The sequence below is a fragment of the Microtus ochrogaster genome, linkage group LG12 (genome assembly GCF_000317375.1).
Source record: "Microtus ochrogaster isolate Prairie Vole_2 linkage group LG12, MicOch1.0, whole genome shotgun sequence".
NCBI classification, from domain to species: Eukaryota; Metazoa; Chordata; class Mammalia; order Rodentia; family Cricetidae; genus Microtus; species Microtus ochrogaster.
The window spans coordinates 356,382-378,015 of NC_022036.1; the positions used below are offsets into that span (position 1 = coordinate 356,382).

A 21,634-nucleotide genomic window follows, 5' to 3' on the forward strand; every position below is an offset into this window, starting at 1 on the left:
GAGAGGGACTTAATCGGGGGAGGGGGAGGGAAATGGGAGGCGGTGGCGGGGAGGAGGCAGAAATCCTCAATAAATAAATAAATTTAAAAAAAAGGAAGAAAGTAGGAGTTGCTATGGTAACTTACCTTGGCTTTGACAAGGGGGTAGGTGCACACTTTACACCAAGAGTTGTGCTACTGCGTGAGCAGGTAGGATGTAGTGGGTAGTGTTTCTAGTTGCTTCTTCAGGATCTTAGTCTTTCAGTACTTAGGCTGTGGAGACTTCATTTCCCCTTCAGAATACTATTAGTGGGTCCAATATTAACTAAAGGAGACATTTTATGATACTATATGATTTTATGATTATATACTTGCCCTTGGAGTACCAAAGTAGCAATTTAGTGTTTCATGGTCACTGAAAAGATATCATGTATACATCTGACTGTAAAACCTTCTAGGGAAGGCTTAAGAGAAGATATGCTGTAGGGCAAAAGTTTAAAAACATGTAAGAAAAAATGGGAAGAAGTGCCAAGAGTATAAAATAGCATTTGCTGTTGGACTTAGAGTTTTAGGTCCTCCATTTGTAAATAAACTCAGAATATACAGTGTCATCATCATAATTGCAATGACTGTAGGTACTAGGTATCATGTGGTCCTGAAGGTGAGGCTCAGTGGTATTCAAGTTTTTCAAGGTTGTATCATATGGGTAAGAAAGGACATTGGATTCAAAGCCATACCTAATTCATCCATTCCTAAGTAGAGAGATGACCTGGTCACTAATAACATAGATCATAAAATCTTAGTCAATGCCATAGAACTCAAGAGATAGAGGAAGCTTGCCGGACCACAGTACATATCTGTATTGTTCTAAATGATTGTAACACTGATGATGGAACCATCCACCTATCACTCAGCAGTCTCATGACTATGATGCTTCTGATTTTGACCCTATCTAAGCAACAAACAAAAGAAAGATTGAGAAGAACAAAGAAGTCTCTAAATTTGGAAAATGGTTTAAAGATTCTTCTTTTTTTTCAACTGCTGTCCTGGGCTGATAGATAACTATGGGCAAAGTTTGCTGAATTTAACTAAACAAAGGGATAATTAGGAAATATCTTTAGCTGTCAGAGGGATGCGAGACTCATGTGTGTTGCTATAATGTACTGTAAAATGTTTTGATTTTGAATAAGCCATCAAAATGTCCTGAAAACGTCAGTATGGCCAGACTCGATGACAAATAAAGCTTCCAGGAACATTGATGTTTATCATGGTTTGAATGTGTCTTTGGAAGCTTAATTCCACTGCAAAGGTGTTGACAGGATGGGGAGAGGTGACTAGATCTCCAGGTCTCTGCCTTCCTGAAACTAACACAGTGATGGTAGGAAATGAGTTAGTTATCATGAGAATCGATTTAGATGAAAGGATCGGTTCAGCTTCCTTCCACGCTCCTGGTTTCTCACGTCTTCTTGCTCTTTTTCCTCATCCTTTTGGATGTTACAGTGTGAAAACACTCATCGGATGTGGGTCCCTTTAACTTGGACTTCCCAGTTTCTAAAAAAATGAATCAAATGATTCATTTTGAAATCACCCAGTCTTGGATGTTTCAGTAAAGCAGCACATAAAGACTACTGGTATTCTGTAACTATTAGTTAAGTAAATGAGCCATGTATTTTCCAAGACTCTAGAGAAGAATCCTTCCTTGATTCTCCCATATCCTGGTGTCTGCTATCACTTTAATTTTTAGCTCTTTGCTCACATAGCCCTTTTTCCTATGTTACAGTGCATCTCTGAGTCTACCCCTCCTATAAGGACTATCTCTTAGGATTTAGGCTCTTACTTAATTCAGTTACATCAGCCATAACTGTATCCCATTGGATACTCTGAAGTTCCAGGTAGAGATGAATTTGAGAGCTACATTAAACTCCAAAAATCCATTATTTTTTGTTTTCTATAAAACCACTTAAAGAGACACAGAGAGATTATATACTGCAAAATATGTTGCTTATTTATGATGGTTGTTAAGAATGGCTTTGGTGATCATAAAATATTGGAGTGTTTAAAGTTTGACTATCCAAGAAAGAATGGACACAATTAGGAAAAAACTCTTTGCCACAGTTAAGCAACTATCCATTTGGTCTCTAATGGAGGTTGGGATATCACACCCACATATACGTTTGCCTTCAAGACTGAAATGACTCCTGATCGAGGCCTCAGCCAATGGGCTCTCAAGGAACTTTTCTGTGTAATGGACCTGCCTCAGATGAGTTAAGTGGACTCTGGCTGGCGAATACCTTGAGAAGATGAGGAATGGCATAGTTCTTTAAAGACAAATGATGTGATAGCCTGTGTGGTCTAATGACATGAGTTTCTAGAGTACCCCCTGTTTAAGATGCAAATGTGCCTGAGAGAACTGAAGGATAATTCCTTTAGATGTTCATTGAATAGCAGGCTCTTTTAAATGCATTGAGAGATGATTTTCAAGAGTAACTTAATTACCATCAATTTTCACTTGACATGCAACTCCATTCATTCCGGATAACATGACTAGATTATACAATAATTCTAGTTAATCACTAGACATTTTCTCTTCAGAGACAGCCACTTCTTAAATGTCTGCAACAAGAGTTCTGCCTTGTATTGTTTTTCCCAAGAAGAAGAAGAAAAGTAATGAAATCAGAAATAATATATCATTGGGTGAAGATTATAAAATCTAAGTAAGCACAAACAAGTTTAAAGGTCCCACCATTTTCATCCTTCTGTAATACGAAACAAAACAAAATCCATCACAGTTATATTTTATTATGGACTCTGAATTTGCTTACTTCATGCATTAAACTTTGTTTTATTGTTTACTTGTGTATATATCTGTGTGAGAATGGGCACATGAGTGCATGTTCTCATTGAAGCCAGGGGATGGCACTGGACACCTGGGTCTGGAGATACAGGCAGCCAGCTTCCTGATATGGGTGTTAAAAACTGAATGTACTGCCTCTCTAAGAGCAGCAGGAACTTTTGTCCCTCCCTGGGCATTTCTGATATAGAAACATGTAACTGGGTCATATGTGGCAGGTTGGGACCAGAGTCATTCGCGCAGAAAATATCAAGCATTTTCCACATCTAGTAGCATAGACCATGAATGATTGCTCCCGAGAGTTTACTGTTTTGCTAATGTGTCTACTTTTTCTAGAGAGTAAGTTGTTTGGCTGCAGTCCCACTGGGAAGGAGGGTCACAGGAACTGCTGTGCAGGCACCAGGGTACCTGGTTGGTGAGTCCTGGGAAGACAGAAGGAGACCTAGGCTGGAGGTTCAGCAAGAAGATACTGCCACTGAACAAAAAGAAGCTTGCTGTAACAGACATCTGTGTGGCTGTGTTTCCCCTCCAAACTAGCAGCACTGTCGCCTTTGCTAAAGCGAGGAGGTACTTTTTCCACTCAGAAGGATGCTCACAAATGCTTTTCAAATACACTTACCATTGTTGTGGGTTCTCACTTCAAACAGTTTTCAATTAATTTTTTTTTTTTTTGCTAAAGCCACTGAGCCAATACAAATTCATTGTAATAAGTAGCTGGTAAGAGAATATTTAGATGTCTTTTGTACAAAACCTTTGAGATAATGTCAGAGGAAACATATAGGCTTCGTTTACCCTTATTTCTGATGCTGGCTAAAGGGAAAGGCAGAAGTCCTTTCATGAATATCGTCTATTAACCCCCAGAGGTTTGTGTGAACTGCTGTGTTTAACTTAACTCTCCAGAAAGAAGGGGACCACGATTTGCTTTAAATTATTACTTACACAGTGCAATGTCTCAGGCATTAGCGCTTACTTGATTGCATTTAGACATTACATTGGCAAAGGAATGGACTGCATTAAATTAGCATCAAGCACAATGAATGGTAATTGCAAGACTGTCATTTCTACAAGTGCAAAATTGATGTGTTCTGCAAGCCCATTCCATTGTGTGCCACGGGAAAATCACAGAAGCATGTTGTTCCGAGCACAAAAACGCAATGTAATGGCCCTGTTAATGTGTCTTGGTGTTTTTCAGCAATGGTATTCCTTTCCACCTTTGTTTTGGTCTAATACTCATTCTTCAAATCCCGTCTGATCTAATTTGTATGCTCATAATCCAGTCCCACCAGACAGGAGCCTGGATGTACAGGCAAAAGTTGTGGAACAATTCCTTCTGTGTGTGGCATCTCATGTGAAGAACGCCAGCACAAACAACCCCTGTGTATTCATGAGAGTATGAACGGGTACTTATGTAAAGCTTCTTAGATGAGACACAGCAAGGGCTTACAGCAAACTTTCCCCAAGTGCTATACATTCGTTTAGAAAAAGAAGGATGCTTTACAGGCGTCTGGGGCTTAGGAGAAGTGCCAGCTACTGTTCTTTTACTCTTCTTGGGGGAAATAAAGCTTCACCAGCTGAGTGAATTTCTTCCAGTCACGTGAGCACAGAGTATATCCCAGTGAAAACATGTACATGCATTGGGCTCTTAGACTTTCATTGTCCATGTGGAATTTACTACAGACCCAAAGGCTAGACTAGACTAGTTCTGAAAGAAAGGATGTTCTAAGTTGACTGAGCATATTTTTAGTATCTTTGTAGACTGAGGTTGGCTGAGAGCCACCCCTAAAGGTGTTTTGAGTAAGGTTAGTAATGATGATGCTAATGACAATTTGAGCCGACACGCTTTCAAACTTAAGCAGCATTGGGAGTGGGAGCACACAAATATCAATGGGCTGCATTTGACCGTGGAGTCTGATGTGGGATGGCTAAGCCTGAGTCCCCTGTTAGAGGTCCCTTTCTTTGTCTACATTGTAACGTTTCAGTCAGTGCGGGACTCTGGGTAACTGTGTGCCAAGGTCAAGTCTCTAGTAAACAACAAAGAAGTTCCCTAAGGTGGGAGAAGGATTCACTTCACCCATAGAAACAAAGGTAACCATTTGCAGCAGAAGAAGCACTAGACAGATAGTTGAGTCTTATAAAGGTGTTTGAAGATGGGGCTGGAAGTAGCCTCTTCCATACCTTTGTTGCAGAATGTCCCGTCATAGGCTGTGTTAGAGCAGTCACAGGAATATCCGTGGTATTTCTCGATGCATTTGCCTCCATTTTCACAGTTGGCCCCGTAGCTGGTGCAGTGGCCTGAGCATCCAGATTTGAATCCGGATGTGACCTTTGCCCTTTCTTCCAAGTCAAGGGTCACTCCATTCATCCTCAAGGAGCGGATACAGCCCAGGAAACCCTGCTGGCCGCCAGCACCACCTGGGAAGGACAGAAAGCACAGTTCAGGTGGGACAGGTCACCTCGGCAACTGCTTTCTACTCAGCCTGTTTTGAAATTACAGCAGAAGACAGACTGGTAAGTCTTTTCCCTTTCGAGTTGGTCCAGAGTAAACAGAAAGAGTTGAAGCTTTCCCTTAGGCTGTGGTGTCTAATTAAAAACGGGTATCTTCTGAGACGAAGTAAACTTGCCCCCGACACAAAATGTTTGTAGATAGGCAAAAATGTATAATCTGGATTCTTATGGAAAAGAGGCTCACAGAACTCTTTAGTTTCTTTGTTCTTTAATCTCAGAGTGCTCAGTTCTCTAGCATTATCTGTTGAACTATAAAGCAGAGAGACATGAATACATTAGCATAACTAAGTAAGCCAATTAGTCAGAAGGCATAAATTCCTTTGAAATGTCATTGTACTTGGTGAGTCTTATCTCATGTTTTGCTTTGAAGTTTCCATTAAGATACTCCGGATGTGGTGACTGGGGTGGCTGGAGGTTTGTATTTACACAGAAATAGACTTGTTACAGTTACTAATATTCCAGGTTGGTTATAGTTACTAACATTCCAGGTTGGGTTTCATTGCTTTTGTCACAGTGCCATTTTAAGACAGAAAGCAACGCTGTGAAATGCTGTCCTCAGGATACCATCATGAGCAAACAGCAACTGTGGATACCTGCATAAGATCTGCAGAGAATGACCCCTTCAGCATCCCAGCATGGATGGAAGCTCTTGAGGTCCTAATGAAAGTCCACAGGGCAAGAAAAGACATGAGAATGTCTGAAAGACTAGCTGGGCTGGAAAGAGGGTCAACGGGAATGTAAGAGGAGTAAGAGAGATGAATAGAAGCAATTTATCATGTATGGAATAGTTAAAAGGTTAAATTTAAAAATGACATCTGACATGCAATGATGTGTTCATTATGACTTCTGGAGTAGGTTATAGAGCAAGGCTGAGTTTTATAAGCGTGAAAATATTAAAGAGGTCTGATGTACATAGAGGGACCCACAGAAGCACTGTCAATTTAACAGAGTCTGTAATTATCTGGATGCTTTTAAAATTGGAGCAATCTCTATTGTGGGTTCGTAGATCAGTAATATGATTATATATGTATAAACACATATATAACATGATAATATTACATATGGTAAAATATATTATATATGACATGATATATTATGACATGAATGTGTATATATGTATAAATATGACATAAAAACAGAGAACAGAAAGGAGACTTTATTTTTGAAGGAAAGAGGACACATGAGGAGGATGGAAGAGGGATGGTGGAGGGAGTGAATGAGAAAGTACAATGATGTATACATATGAAGGTGCCGTAATGAAATCCATCATTTCATATGTGAATTAAAGAAAAAGACAGTGTAAAAAGAACCAAGCTGACTACTTAAGCATTACACAGTGTATGTATGTGTGTGTGTATGTGTGTGTGTGTGTGTGTGTGTGTGTGTGTCCAAATCCATAGGCTGAGTGCACGGTGCCCTTGACAATGCATGGTGGTTTGCCTCATCTGTTAGACAAGAACAGAGGATGCTTGAATTTCGTCTCTCCAACCTGAGCATCTGCTTCCCCTGCCCTCAGAACTGGCACTCCATATTCCTGGACTCTGGAGTTTGTAGTGAATTATACTGCCAATTTTCTTGTTTCTCTAACTTCCACAGAACAGGCTGTTATATTTCCTTGTTTTAATAACCCCTCAAGCCAATTCCTTAACAAAACTCTCAGTAAATTAAAAAAAAATGTGGGCTGCTGGGATGATGGTTCAGCAGGTAAAGTGTTTGGTACATAAGAACCCTAGTTCAGATTCTCAGCACCCAGGTGAAAGTCAGGCATGACAGTATTATGTGTTACAGTCAGTGCTGTGCTAAGGGAGACATGCGAATGTCAGGGTCAGCTGGTCTATCTTGAATAAGAACTCCAGGTTCAGAGAGCTGTCTAACATATAAGAAGAGGACACTAAATGTCAACTTTTGTTCTTCACAAGTACATGCACAGGCGAGAACATCAGCACACGTGTGCCTGCACACACATGCACGAATGCACACACAGGCAACATGCACACCCACATGCATGCACAGACACACACACATGCACACAACTCAGGCACACATGCATGCACACACACAATACACACACATGCATGCACACACTCACACATGTGGCCCCACACACGCACATACACATGCATGCACACATACATATACACATGTAAACACACACATACAACATGCACACATACAAATGGAGAGGTCAATAGGGCTTTATTGTTTGGATAAAATAGTTAGGCTAGAGATGCACTCAGATCACTCAGCCCATTATCCTGGTCAAAAGCGCACCAGCCAGTAGACTCAATAACAAGGACTAGTGACTGATCAAAGACTGGATCACAGGATGGATCAGTATCTGGTTATGCCCATATGTCCTTCTTATCAGGGAAATGGCAAATGAATCTACTGCCTTTTTGAGCCCAAGCTTACAGTACTTTCCGCGAGTCATATATTGATTTGAATAACCGTTCTCTAAAGTAGCATCTTGTTTTTATAAAATATTTGACTAGAGGATTAATTGAAGAGAGTCCAGTGTCCTTTTGGATCAAAGCTATGGATAGTAAACAGCAAATGAAGTTATTAAACACGCTGCTTTGAAGGACTTGCCATCCTGCCATCTGCTAGGCAGTGCAGCTTCACACCTCTGTGCTGGAGAGAATGAGAGCCTCTGCCTCCCTTGGAAGCAATTCAGCCTCGCAGTCCCCTTTTGTGTGTTAGAATTTCAATTTGGCTTGGACTACTTTCGTTGCTCTGGTTTTTGTTCTTGCAGTGAGAGATTTTCCAAAAGTCCTGTTATTACATAAGTGTATAGCTATTTGAATTTTTACCACTAGTCAATTAAGACAATTAAACCCTATCAAAACTATGCTGAAAAATTTAAAAAGGCTGTTTTTAGATATCCCCCCTCCTGTTTGTCTAGTTACCCTGGGAATAATTCTGGGTGTGTATGTATATGTATATGTATATATATACATATATATGTATATATATATATGCGTGTGTGTGTGTGTGTACTGATAAGTAAGATGCATAACTAAAACAAGTTACGCCACTCAGACATTACTGCCTTTATTTTTAGGGGAAAACCTAGTCTACTTAAGAATATTCAACCTTCACTTTCATTTTGTGTGTATGGGTGTTTTGCTGGCATGTATGTCTGTGCACCATCTGAGTGCAGTGCTCAGAGATGCCAGAAGAAGGCACTAGATACCTGGAATGGGAGTTACAGACAGTTCTGAGGCACCACGTGGATGCTGGGGACTGGGTCCTCTGGAAGAGCAGCCAGTGGTCTTAACCACTGGACCAGCTCCCTAGTCCCTACTTTTGTTTGTGAACATACATAAATATAAAAAACAGGAAAGGCACAAGGAGACGAGGACATAACAGGCATTGTCCTCAAATTTGCTTTCTCTACTTCAAGTATTTTCCAAGCAATGCAGCATAGCCAGGACATCTTGTTTGTTATTTCATAAAACATATTTGTAATGATGCTGCCAATCCCTTTTGCCATTCCATCACTAATGGAATTTTGTAATTTTAACTTTCTGTGAGAGTATAATAGTGTGAACTTTGTAAATATCTCAGAACATCTCAGCATACTTCTTCAGTTTTCAATTTTGCTGTTCTCTCTCTCTCTCTCTCTCTCTCTCTCTCTCTCTCTCTCTCTCTCTCTCTCTCTCTGTGTGTGTGTGTATTTATATGTGTGCAGGTGCCAGTGCATTTATAGAGAGCAGAAGTCTCTTTCTCAATTGCTCTCTGCTTTTTTGTTCGAGTCAATATCTCTGACCGCACCTGGAGTTCACTGATTGGATAAAGTGTCTGGCCAATGAGCCCCATGGTCCTCCTGTCTCCAACTTTTCACTTTGGGGTTATAGGTGCATGCTTCCAAGTTTAGCTTTTTTCCTTGGGTGTTGGGGGTCCAAACCCAGGTCCTGATGTTTGGGTATCAAGTACTTTATTACTGATATATTTTAAAGGCCTTTAAGAACAATGTACCAATTTACATTTTATCAAAATGGAACAAATGCATATTTCCTTTACATAATCCTGATCTAGTGATGTATCCTATTGTGTTTACATCAGTTTGATTAAACGGGAGAAAATTCATAACTTTGATTATTATAATGAATTATGTTGTATTTTTCTTTTCTTATTTTTAAATTGCTGCTTCATATTTTTGTTTTGGAGGGGATAAGTGATGATATGTTTTTATTGGTTGGTGATAATATTTTGAGTTTTAAAACTATGCTGATTAATTTTGTAACCATGTCCTCTAGTTTGTATTTTTTAAGTTGTAGATGGTAATTTTTTCCCCTATAAAAGTTTTGAGTGATTGTGAATCCACACTAACATACTTATTTCTGCTTTTGGTATTTGATTTGTAATGACTTTTGGCAACATAAACTAATATAATCATTTAATTATATATTATTTATAATTATATATTTATTATATATATTCTATATAAAATTCTATGTAACACCTTGCAGTTTTTTCTCTTAACATTTTAATCCCTTCTTTCTCCCTCTGTTATTCTCTCAGTCTCTTCCTCTCCCTCCTTCTGCCCCCATTTCTTTGTTCCTTTGCCACTATGGATGGAACCAGGACCTTGTGTGTGTCAGGCGTGCACTCTAAGCCATATCTCTAGCTGTATAGCAACAATATGTGAATATAGTGTAATTTACATTTTGTAACCCATTGGACTACATTTTTTTTAAAAAATCTCTTCTTAGTTTATAAAGCAAGTGAGTGAAATGTCATTTCTCTGTGCACTGAAGCTAAGCTCTTTCCCTTCTGAGGTGGCATCCTGATTCATTTAAGTGACTCACTGAGCTGGAAAGTGCATTTGCTGATCTACTTGACACGAAGAAAAATCTTTTATCCTGATCATGGTCATTATATATTATGCAAAAGATGTTAATGCACCAGAACCAGTAGAAGTTAGTGAGTTCAATTTACTGCTTTGTAGAAACCTTTCTTGGTGGCAAATGTCATAAGTTTAAATTATAGGTCTTCAAGGAAAAACGCTGCTGAACCTTTGTTTAATTAGCAAATCAACACATTGTCATTGGGAAGAGCCCCCTGCCATGCCAGACCTTCACGCACGTTAGTCAGACCTGTGATAATTATCCACGGTGAGATGTGGGTTTAATTTGTATATCATTTTTCATCCGAAATGCTAGGCAAGTATTGCAATTAAAGATTAATTATGAAAGTGTTGTAACTACCTATAATGAATAATACAACCATCAAGTGCACAGAACATTTGGGCAAAATAATCAGGTGTTCCATTTAAAAATAATGGTTGGAAATAAAGATTGAGAGGAATTAGGAAAAACACATTGTCCTCAAACCCAGAGCTCAACAGTATCTGAAGTGGTAAGTCTGACCCCCAGGGCACTTTCATGTGATCAGACTGGCCACTTATTCACCATAGAAAGAAAGCACGCCAAAGGTTGAACACTTGAACCTGATCCCTTTTAGAAGTGTTTTTTCTTTTAAAAAAAATTTAAATGTGTTTATTTCACTACTGTGAAAAAGTCTCTGCCCTTGCAGCATGGAGAAATTTATCAGGAGACTCAATATGTACATCACGTGTTAGGAGGTGGTGACCACTGTGAGAAGAACAGTCAAGCAAGGTTAAGTGGGGTCTGGAGTTGGCACAGGATCAGTCTTAAGTAGGGCAGTTAAGATGGAGTGCACCAAAAAGAGACAGAAACAGAATAGATAAAAATGTCCCCATGATAAAGGGGTGGTGGGGTGTTCCCCTGCAAGGTGCAGGGCAGAAGGGCAGGAGAAGGATGGAATCCCCGGGGCAGTACAGGATGCTCAGGGAAGTGAAACCTGGATCATTTCATAGGTTCTGTAAGTAAAGCACTAGGAAAAGCAGTTCTAAAATGATGCACAAGAATATTCTTCTTTTAAGAGTACTTTATAGAAGATTTTTATGTGTGTAAATGTTTCGCCTGTATGTGCATATATGTACCACGTGTGTGCAGTGCTCAGTGATGAGGGTGTCAGATCCCACAGAACTAAGTGACAGATGATTGTGAGCCACCATGTGGGTGTTGGGAACTTAGCCCCAGGTCCTCTGCAAGAGCAACATGTGCTCTTAAGCTCTGAGACATTTCTCCAGCCCCCAGACACTGTTTTTGCCTACAGGTTAATGCTGCTGGAATCACAAATAGCTACCCACCACACTGATGCTAGGCACCAGTTGGCATGGGTGGGCAGGTCAGTGAACAAGAATGAGGAAACAGGAACACACTGTTTTTGCATCACCTTGGCTGTGTAGTCTTCCCAAGTTCTCCTTAGGTCTTAGTCCTTTAACATGCAATGTCTGTACAACAATATGTACCCTGAAGGCGCATGTTAATTCTGGTCGATAGAATCCAATACTTCATGTTGAAGCCCAACTAATGGCAGATATTATGATTGCCACTAGTGTAGAGTATAATCAGAATTCCACAGCATCATAAAGTGAAATCATAGACTTGATGAATAGAAACAGATTTGAAGCCAGGGGAGCTGAACTATGTTACTTATATTCTTTAGTCAAGCTTTTGAAGCCTTAGACCCCAATTTGAATTTAGCTGCATATAGGCTATCTAGGGCCTCTTAAAGAAGGCTAGACAAGGCCATAAGGATGAGAAGTGAATGTAATTGGTGTCCTTACAAAAGAAGAAGAGCCCCTGGGGATGGTGTACTCACACAGAAGAATGTCCCCATGAGGAACCATCAAGAAGATGGGGGTATCAAAGCCAAGGAGAGGCCTCAGAAGGAAAGAGTCTCACTGATACCTTCATCTTGGGTTTCCAACCTCTAGAACGATGAGAAGAAAAATACCCAATCTGTGGTGTTCTGTTCTGGAAGCTTTAGCAGAAAGATAGCTAGCAAAGGGTTATCATTGAGCTCCCAATCCAGCCTGCCTGAGGAAATGACCTTGGAGCCTTCAAACCTTCAAACAGTACCCTTTTGTGGAAAGTTCAGGCTTAGGCTAGGTGTTATCTCACTTTGGAGGACCACACCAGGATCACAGGACCTGTGTGCTGGCAGGAAGCTTTTAATGTGCTACTGGAATGTTATCCATGACTATGACTGCTATGTCTGGATGGCCTACTCTGATCTTGGCTCTTCTGTGTGACAGCTACAGCTGTCCCGGGTGTTGGGAGCTAAGAGGCAAAGGCAGCTATGTATTGGATAAGCCACTCAGAGCTGCAGATGCTGAACCTACCATTTCTCCTGCTCTATATGCTACCATTGTGTCTTATGTTTTGATCACCTTGTCTCCTACCACCACCAACTACTACCACCACCACCAACCACCAACACCAACCACCAACCACCACCACCACCACCACCACCATCACCAATTGCAAATTATGAGGCCAAAGCACGTGTGAGAAATAAAACCCCAGTTATTTCATTATCGCAGAACCCCAGAATGGGGATAACCATCACTGGTAGAGGAACCTGGTCTCTCTCTTCAGCACAGCGCTGTATGATTGACAAGTGTTGATTAATGATGCCTTTGCCAGCTAGCCATGGACAGAATGCATGGAGAAAGCTTTTACACTCCAGGAACTAATCTGTGAAGAGCTGCTTTTCCAGATAACAGGCATGAGTGCCCATTCAGATCTTCACTATCACTGTATGGATTTTCTTATGTCCTCAGAACGAGAAATGCACAGAATATGTGACTCAGGACTGTAAAACTAGGAGGACAAAATCTAAAATACTGAAGGCATGTGAGCTTTCTAGTAGGAGCGAACAATCAGATGTGTCTACGCATGTACTGCTCTGCACTGAAGATGGGTCTTAGAGCTCCTGGACACAGGGCTATGAGGAAATACTGACCATCCCAGATTAATGCAAAGCTAATAGTGCCTGTGCCAGAGTAGCCCAACTTCACGTGTTCCAGTTCACAGAGATAAATTGGATTGTGATCCCTGTTTTATGGATGGGGAAACCGAGGCCAAGAGAGTTCATTGTCACCTATAGCTAGACTCATAGCCGGGTAATCTGCACTCTGCCCATGCTGCTGTTCCTGTCTGCACTTGGGGAACTCTTTTGTCACCCACTTCTGACGCGTTCCTGGGCACTGCTTTGCTTAGGTATGGAGAACGATGACAATGCAGTTAGTACTGGAGACCCACTTGCCAGACCGCTGTCTGAAAAGCCATAGGGACAGTTCAAAGTGACAGTAGAAACACGATACTCTAAATTTGGAGCTAGGAATAAGGATGTTAGAGTCCACCTCTGGGTCAAGCAAAGGGATATTTTGATAATGTCACCACTGACCTCATAATTATTCTAAATTAAAAGCTGAATGCTACTATTGCAGAATGGATTTGCCATTTGGCCACCGAGTGCAGTTTATCTTTCTGTATTCAGAAGTGCTGTATCAAGTTTAGAGGCCATTGCTCTGAACTCTGCAGCAAATCCTACTTCTCTAAGTCTGTCATAGTGGATAGGAGAGAGGACGGGACCTTCCTACTGACATCCACATTCTGGATTGTGACAAATATTCTAGTAAATTTCAATGCAAGATGGAACTTAAACCGCTGAGAACCCTAAATATTTCGTTTATAAATATCTGTATGTTCTCGTACATGTTGTGTGACAAGCTGGTGAGCTCTCATGTTTGATACACAACACATATTATTTCTGATCTTAATATTTCTAATGTCTTTCCTTCTGTCTGTCTCTCTCCATTTTTATTAGCCATCTTTAGAAGTACTTGTTTAAAATGATAACACACAGTCGTTCTCGCTCCAGAGTAAGGAATCCTTTGTGCTGTTCAAGTTGGTGGCACCAACTTGTTTTTTTACCCCAAGAACCAAACTTCACACACATCTTTACAGGGACGAGTCCAGGCCAAGGCAGGACTGAGTGAGTTGAGAAGAATCATCACTGCTTTGATAATTGGTCCTTCTGGACACAAGGGCTAAGAGAGTAGAGGATAAAGACTGGAGGCTTAGGGATTAAGATGAGAATGAAGGCTTAACAGAAAAGCTGAGAGAACAGAATGTTTTAAGGCCTGGATTTCAAGGAGGGTAAAGTTATAGAATATTTACTTATAAGAGATGTCAAGGAAAGTGAAACACAAGTGAAACACTATTGGATTTGGTAGTCTTTTGACTCTGGCTCTTTGATGTCATAATGAGATGCTTGAGGGAGCAGGTAGCAAGAGGACAGAGGTAGCTCATGTAGACACACTAAGTGGCTTAAAAACAGATTGTACCAGAAGGTGGCTGTCCCTTGCCCGAGTAGAATAGACGGAATTGGGGGACTGGAGTAACACTGGTATGGAGAGGCTGGAGGAGGATCAGAACATCAGGAGTTCCCTGTCCTGAGGCAGGGGCCTTCTTTGTATCCTCATTCATCATTTAGGAGGGACAGCTTTGGATCCTGAAATCCTGATCTTTACCCTGAGGTGGACAGTGGTAGAAGCATTTGGTAAGGTTATCCCAAGGGCATTGATCTAAGCTCACAAGAAAAAGTGATGAAATCTTCAGGAACAAACAGCAAGCACCAAGACGGAATAGCCACACTCAACTCCATCTGTATTTTCAGAAGCGAAAACATTGAAAGAGCAGAGAAATAGATATTAAATAATGGGCACATGAACTATGGACCAGAAGAGTAGCAATGATCCAAGCTTGAAGATGCTGCTGCCGAAACCACCGTCTGCGGACTTACAGAATGCTTTATCCCTGTTATTCATAGATCCCACACAGTGTTGCTTCTGACTAAGGAACTCACTTCATAGCTAGAGAAGTGTGAAAGTGGGCTCATTATCATGGAATATACTAGTTTTCCATGTTCCCTTTCATCCTGGAGCAGCTGGCCTAACAGAAAAATGGAATGGTCTCTTGAAGACACAGTTACAGCACCAATTAGGTGGCAGCAGCTTGGAGGGCTAGGACAGGGTTCTCTGGAAAGGAATGGATGCCTTGAGTTGGTGGCCAGTGTATGACACAACTTCTCCCATAGCCAGGATCCACAGGTCCAGGAATCAAGGGGTGGGAAAGGGGAATATAATTCCACTCACTGCCATCTCTAGTAAAGCACTAGGACAATTTTTGCTTCTTGTTTCCATGATCTTTAGTTCTGCCTAGAAGTTTTGGTTCCAGAGCAGAAAGCACTCCCACCAGAAGCCACAACAAAGATCCCATTGAACTGGAAGTTGAAACTTCCTTCTGGCCATTTTGGGGTTTAATCCCAGCCTGGTCTACAGAGTGAAACCATATCATAAAACGCAACAAAACAAACAGTATAGCCGCTAGTAGGGCAGGAGTAGCTGCCAGAGAAATGAAAGCAGAGTGTCCAACTTCTGGACTGGCAGTGTTATGGTCATCTTACTCACAGAGAGTGGGTTGGAGTATGGAATAAGCAAAGAAACAGTGCATAAAAAAGTATAAGTGCAAAAATAACCCTAATAATCAGTCAGACAGACATTTCCAAATTTGATTTTTCAGGAGGTTCTACAATATGATATCTAAGAGATATATTTAGACTAAATGCAAAAATGACTTATTGTTTATTAGGAACAAGAAGGCTCATGGATCCTGCCCAGAGAAGAAACAAACCACTTGACAAACATCATAGGGCAAGAGATGGAAATCAGAGACCAGCACGAACAACTAGTACAATGTCAAGAAGACAATGGATGATGTTCAACTACTACAATGTCAAGAAGACAATGGCTGATGTTCAACTAGCAAAATAACACACAAAAGTCTCACTCAGGTGACAGAAAGCATGCATAGAATTATACAGATAAGGATTCCTTACTGTAGGAGAGGGTGGGGGGAAGTCGAGGTAGTAATCATTATGGGATAGACCAAGTTACATGGGGTCTGCACACATAATGGACCATGATGCATTCGGTATTCATAGAATTGCATAAATTGGTCATAAAACCATAAGGCTGAGTGGGAAAGTAAGAAGTCAAGAGGAGTTTATAGTAATTCATCATATGAGGTATGGCACACAAAGCCAATGCTATCAGTTTTCAGAAATATAGACACATGTTTGAAAAATACAAACATGCATATCACACACACACACGGTGGGATTAGAATGCTACACATGAAACATATTCACACGTAATAGACAGAGAAGATACTTTAGAATAGTTAAAAACTAAAGGAAATAATAAGTGAAAATCAAGCCAGAGAGGTATACTGTCAGGATGTGAAGAAAGGACCATTAAATGAACATGAGGCTCATTACAGAAGAGAGGAGCGAGAGAGGAGCTTGTGCTGGGAAACTATCCTGACAACCAGAAGGTAGGACTAGTAAAAGGCGTATCCCTAGATCTCTTTGTTACAGTACTGGGGAGGAACTGTGGGTTGTGTGCATTCAGTATCGGTTATTGGTATAATTAAAAACATCTTCTCCTATAAGACAGTGTCTTAGTCAATATTCTATTGCTGTGAAGAGACACCATGACCATGGCGATTCTTATAAAAGAAAACATTTAATTGGAGGTGGCTTATAGTTCAAAGGTTTAGCCCATTCTATTATTGACATGGTAGGAAACATGGAGACATTCAGGTGATCATGGTGCTGGAGAAGTAGCTGAGGATTTTATGACTAGATTGGCAGGCAGGAGGAAGAGACAGACAGACAGACAGGCAGGCAGACAAACAGACAGACAGACACTGGGCCTGACTTGAGCTTCTAAAATCTCAAGGCCCACCCTGTTTTTTCAACTCCTAGTGACACACTTCCTCCTACAAGGCCACATGCCACAATCCTTTAAAATAATGATGTTCTTTATGGCCCCATGAGGGGCATTTTAATTCAAACCATCACAGACAGTTATCATTATAAAGTTTGGTTAAGTCTTGATTGGAAGAACTAAAAAAATGCATATCATAAATTGTGTGATAAACTTACTGAAAGTACCCTTTCTCCCTGGTATTGATTACAAAACTGGTCTCTGTATTTTAAGATTCCCTCTTCGGATGAGACTATCTTAAAAGCCATGAGGAATTTGAAGAGAATCCCAGAAATCCAGAGTCCCTGAAGTATGGTTCTTGTTGCCCCAAAATTACTTCACACAGAGGCTGAGCCATACATTAATTCTAAGCAGTAGGCTTGAAATATTTCTCCAACAATATCTTTTCACACAGCTTCTTCCCCAGAAATAAATAGCTCAGCCTCACGAATACAGCCTTGTGGTTGAGGCTTGGAAGAGAGTCAAAGAAAACAATCAGTTCGATGATGTTAGGAGCACAGTTCTTTTTTCTTTTTTCTTTTTTTGAGTAAGCCTCAAAAAATCATAATTCATATGATTTGTTAAAATTCTATAATTTTACAGATAGCTGGAATTGCAAAAGTTAATGATCATTAAAGAGCAAAAGGTAGAAAATTCACATGGTGACTATTAATTGAGAAGAGTTATTGCTGGCTGTAGCCTCTGAGGCTGGGAAATTCTATAGGGAGGAGCATAGCCAGGCAGAGTGTGGCCAAGAGTGGAGTAAGGGTGCTTCTGACAGACTGAGACAGCAGCCATCCCACGGAGAAACATTTGCCACATATTTGTATATTTGCTTTGCACACATTTCTTGACTTTATATAGTTATTACTATCGGTCAGATTTTCTTTAGCAATGTTGCTGTTAGTACTGGTTTCTAGTCAAGACGTCAATTTTCAATCCCTACTTATGAACAAGCAAGTCTGAGACCAGTTACACAGAACTGGGGCTAAATGTTTGCCCTGGGGTCTCAGCCAATATCTCAGCTAATGCCAAACAGTAAAGACCTCAATTTGATACCAGAAAGATTGAAAACTGTAAGGTCTAAGCTGATGGGAAATGGTGTCTTTCATAATATTTTGACTTTCTCTGCAGATTTATTTATTTATTTATTTATTTATTTATTTATTGACCTCTGTCGTGCCTGCTTTCAGTCTGTGATACTTAGTGGAAACGGTGTTGCCAAAGAAAGCAAATAACAACCATATTTAAGAAAAGAATTTTAGAGAAAGATTATGTGGAAAACTATTTGGGAAATAGGATGACTTCGCTTTAAATATGGATATTAACTCAGAGATATATAGAGAACCATATATGTGTGTATGTCCTCATTCAGCTGTCAACTCCATGAATATTTATCTTTTGGGAAACCACTACCCAGTGATGAGCAGGATCCTGGGGTTATACAGCCTACTTTCTAGTAAAGGGACACAAACAGGCATGCATGACAAACCCTAAGGGAAATTGGACACAGCAATGATTGGCTGCCTCAGATGGTGTGATCAGACAACATTTCTGTAGGGAAGTGACAGAGGCTTAAAGAAGGACAAGAACAAGCCAACTTGACCGATGTTTGGGATGCAATGGGATGCTTTAATGCAAGAACAAGCTTTATAGCAAACATGTTAAAGAAAAGTACCAAGTCTGTGGAGAGCAGATAGGCCCTTCCTGCTGTCATCCAAGCAAGGCTGGGCCATGGTTTTGAGGAGGGTGGTGACTAGTGGCAATAGATGGCAATGAATACAAGGGTGTCAATCTAGAGGAACAGTCCCTGAGATACTATTGGATGGTGAGTGATGAGGGAAAAGAGAAGAAGGAAAGAAAAGAAGGGAATTGTGGTTAATTCCAAATTCTGGACTTCACAAAAAAGGTGTGCATGGTGATGCTATTTACTGAGACAAGGGAGGCTGGGGTGGAAGAGGCTTGGTGTAAACATCAAGATTCTTTATTGCCATGTTCATTCTGAGATGCATGCTAGAAAGCTACATCAAGATGCCAGGTAGTTAAGTGGATCCAAAGTTCCTGAGAAAAACTAGGTCTGAAGATTTAAATTTAAGTCAATGTGCTTAAATCTTATTTTGAGCCATTAGACATTAGATGAGATAGGATTTTATAGGAGATTTGTGGACTGAGAAGACACTTCAACATTTGCTAGGCAAGTGAGGAAGAGGATGCAGCAGAGACTGACCTGAGAAAAGCAAGAGAGCACAAGCCCTGGAATCCATGGAAGCAATTATTTCAAAGAGGCAAGAGTCCAGAAGGATGTGATGCAGAATTTGGATCCATGCAGACTTAGACAATCTTTGAATGGGCTTTAGTGATAAGATATGAGAAAGGAGGGTAGGAAAGAAGGGAGAGAAAGAGGAAGAAGGGGAAGTAGGGAGAAAAGGAAGGAAGAACTTATTTCTACATCATGGAGAGCCTCGTGTGAGGAGTCTCGTCAGAGGAGAGGAAGAGAACTGCCCTTGTCTGATGTTCTCTTGTTGACCCACCCCTCTGGATGACAGTGATCCTCTGCCAGTCTTGGCCTCTTCCAGTTGGAATTTTGCAATCCCGAAAATAGCTGCCAGGGCTGCCTCACCCCCAGCCTGACTCCCTGTCCCTGTTCAGTCCAAGCTCCTACTACAGACTCCATAACCAACCAAGAATAGTGTTTCCCTGCCTTTTGGGGTGTAGAAAGTGTGGTTAGGGTGGATTTTTCTCTGAGCCATGGGAAGCTTTGGCTTGTGCTGCCTATAGCTGCAGAGAGCACCTGCCTTTGCCACACATTACCAAATGCCCACTGGGCCACAGTGTTATCCCAGATGAAGAATTCTCTAACAGACTCACTAGGAGGCTTCCACTTACTTCCTGCTCACCTGAACTGACTTTAGACTCCTCATGTCTATTTTAAGCATGCTTTCTTCAAACATCTTGCAGTAATTGTTATTTTTTCTCTATCTATTTGCCTTGAGAATTTTTAAAAGTCATTGTAGGAAGAGTTTTGCAACTCAAGAATGTCTTTCTCTGGTGCCATTTTTTGAAATTTAAACATCAATGAAGGTGATATCACATCTCCTTATCTTCCTGGGAGGTCAGAAGCCTGACTTACCAATGATCCCTTGTTTCATGTTATAAAACTATCCAACCCAGGAAGATGGGAGAAAGTTCAGCCCATGATCCTTCCTATCTCTATTTTTTAAAAGGCTGAAACATGTGCAGGTATGGATCTTTAAATAGAATGGAAAACAAAATCCAACCCACATATGAATAAATCTCTCTTGTTCTCCTTGGGGTGGAGTTGAGCCTTTACCATGGAAATGGCCTCTGTAAAGTCCTCCTTGCCTGGAAATCTTTGCCAAGTATGACCTTGGCCTTGACAAGGTGAATTGGTAAGGGTTGAATTTCTGGTCAGACTATTTGGAATCAGATCTCCTCCTGTTTTTCACCTGGCATATATGACCTTAGGTGAGTTAACTAACCCTTAGCTTAAGCTTCTTCCTGTGTAAATGAAGCAGAAAGCAACAATGGCTTCTACTTTGCACAGTCCTGAAATACAGTAAAGCATGCATTGATCTTGGCCTTGAGATGTCATCCTGGACCTCTTAGCTAACACTCACATTGTTGTTACCAAGCCAGGTTTGCAGATAATAGGGGTATAAGTATATCTTATAGTATAATTACTACAATTTAGATACAATATACATTTATTTTTAACTCTAAACTTTTAAAGTCTGAGAGATGGCCATTTTGATCATCCACAGATTTGGGTGCGCTTCATGACTGGAATCCCAACTTCCCACTTTGTGACCCCCCCTTGTTGACTTTCTCTTTGCTCTCTCAATTACTTGGCATTCAGATGGCTCTGAAGTTATCCATCTGTGAATTTGGAATGTAGATGCTTGAGGAACAGCTGACCAAACAAGCCCTGTTATTGAGTTGGAGGAATCTGGGCTGTTTTATGGCCTTGTCAGCCAAGCTGAGCTCAGAGAGCTTTCCAAGAACTCTAGTCTTCATTGACTTACACGTTGTTTAATGAACCTTGGCTTTTCTGTGAACTTGCACAATCAGGTGAGAGAGGGCAGTAGATTCATACTGTTGGGAAGAAAGGGGCATTCCTAAGAGTTTTTCTGTAGATAATGGCTCCCCCACCGTGTATTAAGTTGGGTTCCTCACATAGCTCAAAAGAACGTGGGGTCTAAGAAAGATTTCTCAGCTCCTTTGGGCCACATCTTTCACAGAGATGCTACCATTTAACTTTTGAGGCAGCCTGAGCTATGTGCTTTGAGACTAAACATTGATTATTAGTTAAATGAACCCAGCCTTCCACTTCAGAAGCAGTTGATGTCTACCCGAAGCTTGGTAAAGGAGACTTCAGCTCTCTCTGACTTCCTCATTAAACTTGTGCTTGAGAGTCACCTACTGTGGATGATGTATCTTGTGGACTGAAGGATGACCTATTTCCTAGCCCAGATCCTAACAAGCCTACTTATCTCCCTTCTATGCCATATACTTGTCAATCGGGCCATAAGGTGGAATTTCATACTGGAGCCCAACACACACCTCCTTTCT

At 40.8% G+C, this 21,634-nt stretch overlaps 1 protein-coding gene across 1 annotated transcript in view; it reads right to left on the bottom strand.

Annotated features, from left to right (window-relative positions):
* Positions 1–21,634, bottom strand: part of Cntnap2 (contactin associated protein like 2) — a 2,135,903-nt gene that overhangs the window by 243,917 nt on the left and 1,870,352 nt on the right. The window contains exon 18 of the mRNA XM_005363796.2: positions 5,005–5,241. Coding sequence (XP_005363853.1) covers positions 5,005–5,241 — 237 coding nt within the window. The remainder of the gene's footprint in view (positions 1–5,004; positions 5,242–21,634) is intronic.